This window comes from Octopus bimaculoides, chromosome 1 (assembly GCF_001194135.2).
Source record: "Octopus bimaculoides isolate UCB-OBI-ISO-001 chromosome 1, ASM119413v2, whole genome shotgun sequence".
In the NCBI taxonomy this organism is placed as follows: Eukaryota; Metazoa; Mollusca; class Cephalopoda; order Octopoda; family Octopodidae; genus Octopus; species Octopus bimaculoides.
In genome coordinates, this window is record NC_068981.1 from 7,581,405 (window position 1) to 7,589,182 (window position 7,778).

Below are 7,778 nucleotides of genomic sequence, written 5' to 3' on the forward strand. Positions count from 1 at the left end.
AGAGAGAGAGAGAGAGAGAGAGAGAGAGAGAGAGAGAGAGAGAGAGAGAGAGAGAAGAAGAACATTTTAAACGGGGAAAAATGCATTTTCAAATTACTATTCACTATGAAATATGATGCTGGTGAGATAATTAAGATATGTTTAATTTTCGTTTCTCTAAACATTTTAAGCTCCATTAAAAACTTCATATTGATGAAATTATATTATTTTTGTGAAAGATTTTAATTGCTTACATTGATACGTGCTGCTGCACTTATGGCTTGGAAAGTAATTTCTCTGAAATATTAACATATTTCATCAAATTTTCCGAAGTTTATTTCAAATTTGGAAATTTAGATCTTATGATCATTTTAATTTGAATACATTCTTAGACCCGGAATAAAGATTTATACAACGAAAAGAAGGAACCAATTGATTCTTTGAGACCAAGATGCAATGCTAAGTTCTTTGCAGAGCCAGAATATTAATTAGAACACATTGTTAGACCTGGAATAAAGATTTGTACAACGAAAAGAAGGAACCAATTAGTTCTTTGAGACCAAGATGCAATGCTGCATTCTTTGCAGAGCCAGGGGCACGAAGGGCGAAGATGGGCGTAGTGACAATAATCCACGGGTATTTTTTTGCATTTAATACTTATGTCAGAAAACGAACAGTTTAGTAAACAATTGTGGCCATACGTATGACTATGTTCATAGCAACTACAAGAACAGTCTTCGACATTTAGAATTCCAAAATTGTAACAAGCATTATGACCACAATCCCTTAAACTTCTGGTTTTATTGCAGCGTCTGTATGGTTCTTCCCCGTTTATGTTCCCTGCAGGAGCATAATTACAAACATAGAACGTGCCAATATTCGAACAAAGAGAGGCACCACAACCAATTAAAATCGATGTCGCCCACACTAACTGTGTGTATTGTGCTGTATTCTTCGAATGCTTTCTACCATATTTAAAATCCTTGCCTTCAGAACGCCAATAACGTATGACATCATACCATTTGGAAAATTTTGCAGCTATATTTTGACCAACATTATATTTCAAAGGTATACTTCTGTTCAGAATTTCGTCATTTTTCAGCACACAATTATCCGACCATTTCTGTGCTAAATAGGCCAGCTCATAATCCCAGTGCATTCTGAACATATTACAGGATGGTGGTTGAACTTTGACTCGAATAACATTGTGCAAAGCGATTATGATAGACTTCTGCACATCAGTCACAATCAACGATTCCTTCAACTTAGGCGACTTTTCTAAACATGCTGTGTGACCTCCTCTAATCCGAAATTGCTCGGAGCAATATGCTTCCGAAAGGCCGCTATGGGACATCAACAGTAAAATGAAATATATTGTTGCCAACACCATTTTTATTTTCAAATTTTCCGAAATTTACTTTTTTCAGAAAACATTTCTCTTCTTACTGTAATTTGTGAGATTCCACAGTACCTTCTGCTGTTACGGAATTCCGAAACGAAATATTATTTTAATATTTTCTTACTTGTCTTTCAAGTTTAACTTAAATTTGAACTTGGTGAAATTGGCAACGCTATATTCGGGGTTTGAAGATGGTCACGCGAGATTCATTGCTTCGTGCAAAAGAAATTCTTTACATTGAAGCAAGCAGCGTTCATTTTGCACACATTTGCACCAATTCCTTCATCACCGTTGGATAGAGTCAAGAAAAATAAATTGTGGAGAACTTAACAATATTTTGATTCCTCGCCTGATTTTTTCTGCAAAGAATTATTAAATCATGCTTATTCAGAGAAACAAATATGCCGTGTGTAAATGAAGGGAATTAATTAATTAGACAAAAGAAACAAAGAAACGCCGAACGTTAAAAACTGAAAATCTAAGGAACTTACAGGAATTATTCAAAGTCTGGCACAATACAGCTGTTTGCTTCGAAGCTGTTTCACCAAAAGCGAGGTATTTAATTCTATTCAATGATTTCATCAGAAAGGCTACTAAGAGTTGAAACGCCCCAATGCATTCATATTCACTAGCCCCACCACCACTAGCACCACCACAACTACTACTAACACCGCCGCCTCCACCACTTTTTAGTCTACATCTTTCTTAGTTAGACCTTGTCTACTGAGAAATTTTAGCCTCAGCTACAACATTCGTGTTGGGACCATCACTGATACTCTTTCTATCAAACCGGAAAAAAATGAAAGGCAAAGTCGACCTCTTTCATCCTTCCGGGATCAATAAAAGAAACAGCATCAGTAGAGCCTTGAGGTCGATATGAAAGAGTGTCTCCACTCCCTCAAAGTTTCAAGCCCTGCACCTATTGTAGAAAGGATCATTATCTGCGTCTTACTTTTTAGATCTCTCCATTTTACTTGCTCCGGTTCATTCTGTAAGAACGAACAGCAACTTGCAGTCAAAGGTCGCACAGACTCTATTTCCAAGAAACCTAACACCCGAGAATCAATCTCAAGAGCCTAGCTGTCCCCAATTCAGCTGTTTTCTGAGCATGTTCTACCCTCATGTGTTCTGATGGGCTTCCTTTCACCATTAATGATTCTGCTCAAAAAATAACATTCCATGACAACTGTATTCATCGCCTTAATCCATTCTGCTCTGGCAGCCTAATAATAACGATCGAGCATGTGCTGCTCCCCAACAGGGCGAGAGTGCGTCATCTGAAATTCCGCCGTCATTTACGCCATGATTTCTTCAATGCTTTCATCCACTGATCTCATACAGAGGAAAATGGGAATAAGGTGTCAGAACCACCAGTATTTTTTTTTATCAAGACACCATCTTTGGAGGAGTTTGTCCCAAACGACTCAGAGGGTCTCTTCCACACTTAAAAGTTTGAGCTATCCTGCGCTGGGCACAGTAGACTCAGCTCCGCAGCTAGTGAGATGTATGTATATATATATATATATATATATATATATATATATATATATATATATATACATATATGTATGTGTGTGTGTGTGTGTGTGTGTGTGTGTGTGTGTGTATAAATGTGTGCGTGTATTTTTATTTATATTTAGTAGACGCAACAAAGTGACTCAAAAGCCGAGAGTTGGCACGTCTCAAACTTACCTGTTTGATAAGTGCCAACGCGCGAAACTCTCGGCCCTTGAGTCACTCTGTTCCTTCTGCTAAATATTAATAGAAATATACATATACACATATTTTGAGTTATATTTTCCCTGTTTGCATCACTATATCTATATGTATACATATATATATGTATAAATTAATATTTAAGTATTGGCTATATTCCTAGTATTACGCCGATAAAGCACCCTCAATGTTTATGGCTATCTGATGTCAACAACGATATTTACATAAATCGTCGCTGAATCTAGCTCAGAAATTCGCCAGTTAACGTTGAGTATAAAACAAATGATAGAGACGGAAAATGGAATACACAGGAAACTTTATTACACACAACGATCGTTTCGTCACATACGACAGCGATACTCCGCGAGGGATCGATGCACGGTGGGTCGAAACGTTCGTTGATTTTTTCCTTCATTGCTTTTTCGTTGTGTTTCCAAGGAAAAAATCACAAAGCTCAAAGAATTGGAATAAATATTCCTATTTTAACTGACAGAAAAATGAATTTAATTTGGCCCCCATCGTAAGATTCTCTTATAGAGTAGAATGCTAAATTACATATGTAGTTACCGACTTAATGTCGAAACTATTGTGACATCCATGTTAACTAGCTGATGGTGAGATGTATATTGTCTGATGTTATTGTTTGTTAGTTTTGTGTGTGTGTGTGTGAGAGAGAGAGAGAGAGAGAGAGATAGAGAGAGAGAGAGAGAGAGAGAGAGAGAGAGAGAGAGAGAGAGAGAGAGAGAGAGAGAGAGTGTGTGTGTGTGTGTGTGTGTGTGTGTTTTGTTGACTGTGAACCTTTGTATCTTAGGCTCTAGTGGTTTCGGAGTTGGCTTTCATTGAGATTCTGTCTTTTGGATGTTCACCTTTTTGTAGGGAGTTCTTTCATTGACTTTCTAATTTTGTTCAGGGTTAGGGTCAGAGTCAGGTAGTTTATGGAGGATTTCTTGCTGATATATTTGCCAGTCGCTATTTAGTTTCATTCACTACAGCTTGGTAAATAGCTATTATCTTGACTTGGGCTTCCAGCTCCTTGATAGAGTCATGGTGGGACCGCACAGATTTACAGCCTGCTTTGGGTATTTTCAATCACGGACTCATCTATCTCCAGGTCTTGCCTCAACCCTCGAAATAGCAGGGAGAACGACAATGACAAATCCGGGAACAGTATCGATATTTTATCATCGTGCACTCAACGATGACATACAAACCTGACCTCGTCAGGTTTTATATTCATTGTGTAAAGATCCGAAATGATTACTGAAAAGTAACCTATCTGTCGCTCTAAGAAGTCTACCGACTGATCACCAGAAATAAGGATATTTTAAGGAAATGAATAGCTTTATGATGAAGCTTTCACTCGAAACGCTTCATCAAGCATGTTCCAAACAGAACAGTTCTAGGGAGAAAAAAACTTATGGTAAACATAATGAAAATATTTGAGTAGAATTCTCTGTATTTGATTGTTATTCGATTATAATGTATCATTGGTTTATTGTAAATTCATAAAATAACGTTAGATGTAAAATCGCCTTCGAACTAAATGGGATATAAAATACTGAAACTCTGTGGATAAATCAATGCATCAAACATTATTATCCTATTATTTCTGTTAACTCAATATTTTTCACTCAAGAATTAGTGTTTCGAAGAATGCAACGATTCTCAACCAAACACAACATCCAACGTTTACTGGATGACACTTTTCATACTCTCCATTTCGCATATTGGGTAAATCCAATTAAAACAACAGCAGACTATTTCAATTGATAGATTAGAAACCGCCATCTTAATTTCTTTTCATGAAAATATTAAAGGAGATGAAAGACATAACTAAATTATATGGCACCTTGGAGCATCATCATTAGGCAATGTTTTCCCTTCCAAAAAAGCTCAACTTCTTAATTTATTCAATTACGGAAAGTGTCTTTGAATTACAAATATTGTAACTTCATTAAATATCTTATTTCTGAAAACAAATATCACTTTTCGAAATACACAGTCTCCTACATAACGTCCCACTTGATATTTGTCACCCTTCTCTGAAGTCATAATGACGTCAAGGGAGCTTTTACCATCACTTGTAGAGACGGTTGAAGCCTCAAAGTTCAATATAGAATGGATGAGTAAGAGAGAAACGGGATAATTCGTACATAAGTGCAGAGAGGAAAAATATGAATTTGTAGTAATGTACTCTGTTCACAATTGTGTGGTGAATAAAATTCATCTTGGCTTGACTTCGCTCGCGATGATTTATAAGGGAAATCCAAGTTTGTTGCTGGTTTGCTCTTGCCTGACGAGTCCAATTTGGAACAAATACGAATGTAGAGGCCACATGGGAAAGAGGGATGATTAGTGCTGTTTTTCTGCCTTTCTCTGTTGTCTGCAAGGATGGTTCTGCAGGTGTCTTCAAAGGTGGCTTTTGGCTTGTGGACAGTGAGATGTCAGTGGCAAGACCAGACCATTGGTCTTGATGATAAATGTGACAGGAACCAAGGGATTTCTTTAGGGAGTCTTTGTACCTCTTCTTTGTTGTTCCTGTACTACAATGACCAGAGGACAGTTCGTCGTACAGCGTGATCTCGAGATGTCGATGATCCTTCATTCTGGTGGCATGTTTTATCCAATGTAGCTGTGTCTTCAGCAGAGTTGCTTTAATGCTGGTTGACCTTTACCCGATTTACGACCTGGATGTTAGTGACAAAGCCATTCCAGTGGATGCCAAAAGTCACATCCAGTGAATGATGTGAAGGCAGTGGTGATGAAATTGCTCAAGGAGTAGTAATAGATGGTGCCAAGAGTTGACACTCGACTCAGAATATCATTAATGTTATAAGCAATGCATGCATGAATTATGGAAGTGTGAGTTTATTAAGGTGTAGTCATAGCAACAATATCATTAGCTATTGCACAACAGATGTTTAATATCTCTGTAATCTTAACATTAGAGTTCTTTTCTTAACGATGCTTGTGGCCAGTCTTGAAAATCTTGTTTATTTATTGGTAGTGAAGGTAACGAGAGAATTGAAAATTTTATTGAGACAAAAGATATTGAAAACATTCGTTTGCAACTGTAATTACATGTAGATAAGATTCTCTGGCTTAGGCATTTACCATAATCTGAGCTTTCACCAAAATAAATTTGTATCAACGCTGTCAAAATGTCTGTCATGACCCCAAATGTATCGCTTGAATTTGCTACAACTAATAAAATTAACCTGTACTGAAACACGTTACCCCAATGCCTGGTCTAAATTTTTTCGCAACAAATATACAAGAAACTGAACTGCTGAAAACGGTTTCCTTGTCAATGACAACGATTTCTGTGTTTAATTGGTCACCCCATCGTCATGGCGGCCGTATTTCCAAAGTGTGTCTATGCCTACAACAGCAGGATTAATAAATATGTAAATTGGTCAATCCTGTAGTATTACGCCGCTAAATTTTGAGGGTATTTAAGCAATGTGTTCGTAGATAGTTAATGAGTTGGCTGTATTCCTGAAAAAGGAACATGAGATCTTGAAATATGTCAAAATACCCATTATCCAGTTTTTGTAGCTTCAACTTCAATGTTCACAAAGAGGCATTCGTATACGAAACATCTTACTTTTCAATGCTGGCTCTGAATCTGTAGGGATAAACTGAAAGGTGACAGATCTCGTACTGCTAACACAAAAAGTAAAAGACAGTGTAGCCTAATAAGCCCTCAATGTACTTGGTCGTATAAGGAATGTTGTTTACATAAGTATGACATCACGTTATGCCTTGATACGACAACCATTCAGGTTTACATTAAATTCACTAACCACAACGGTGCATACTTAATAGGCACGTGACTGTATCGTCGTTAGTTACTTCCAAATGTAAAATAAATTTGACGTTGTGTGATGGGATTTGAGACGGATATATAGATCTGATATAATTGCTTTAACTCTTTATATTCACGGAAATAAATTGTAAGTTATAATCTCGCATTATAACAGATTACTGTAAATCCCTAATTTGATGTATAAATTGCAATGCAAATTGATATTAGTTTCCTTTAAGGAATATGTCTGTAATTATCTCCCTTCTGACAAATCCTTGTCACAAATCCAGATAATTGGTTGGAGTAATTTTCTTTCTTTCTTCGCCCCTACCCATTATCGATATCCTCTACACAAACAATTTTTTCGATTAACAAAGTAAGTTTCATGTCACGTGAACAACTTGCCAGAATACCGATCGCCTGAAATACAGTTGATACTTAATATTTATTATATAACATTTCTGTTTCTTCTTTATAGGTTTCAATTATTTTATGGATTACGGAAGAGTAGAACATGAATGTCATTGCTGACATATAAAATGGAACGATATCAATTCCTCACCAATTCCACACAAACTGCAGAGTGAAAGACCATCTTACATGAACAAAATTATGTATATTAATATTAGTACTTGTAGAATGGAAAAGAAGCCAAGATTAATATCCCTCGAAGAGAAATTGATGCCACATTCATGGCACAACCAAGGACATTTAAATTTTGTCTCTATATTTGCACATAGTGATATGTTTACTGTTGTGCAAGGGTCAATTGGATCAGGATATGAACAGTTCAGGTAGCAACGGGGGCCAGTTATATGAAAATGGTGTAAACATATACACGAACAGTTACTATGATACAGGTGACCACCATTGTAA

The 7,778-nt window shown here is 36.7% G+C and overlaps 1 protein-coding gene across 1 annotated transcript in view; it reads right to left on the minus strand.

Moving 5' to 3' along the window:
• Positions 1 to 292: 292 nt before the first annotated feature.
• Positions 293 to 7,778, minus strand: part of LOC106871957 (cysteine-rich venom protein) — a 19,916-nt gene continuing 12,430 nt past the window's right edge. The window contains exon 2 of the mRNA XM_052974149.1: positions 293 to 1,390. Coding sequence (XP_052830109.1) covers positions 464 to 1,390 — 927 coding nt within the window. The 3' untranslated portion in view covers positions 293 to 463. The remainder of the gene's footprint in view (positions 1,391 to 7,778) is intronic.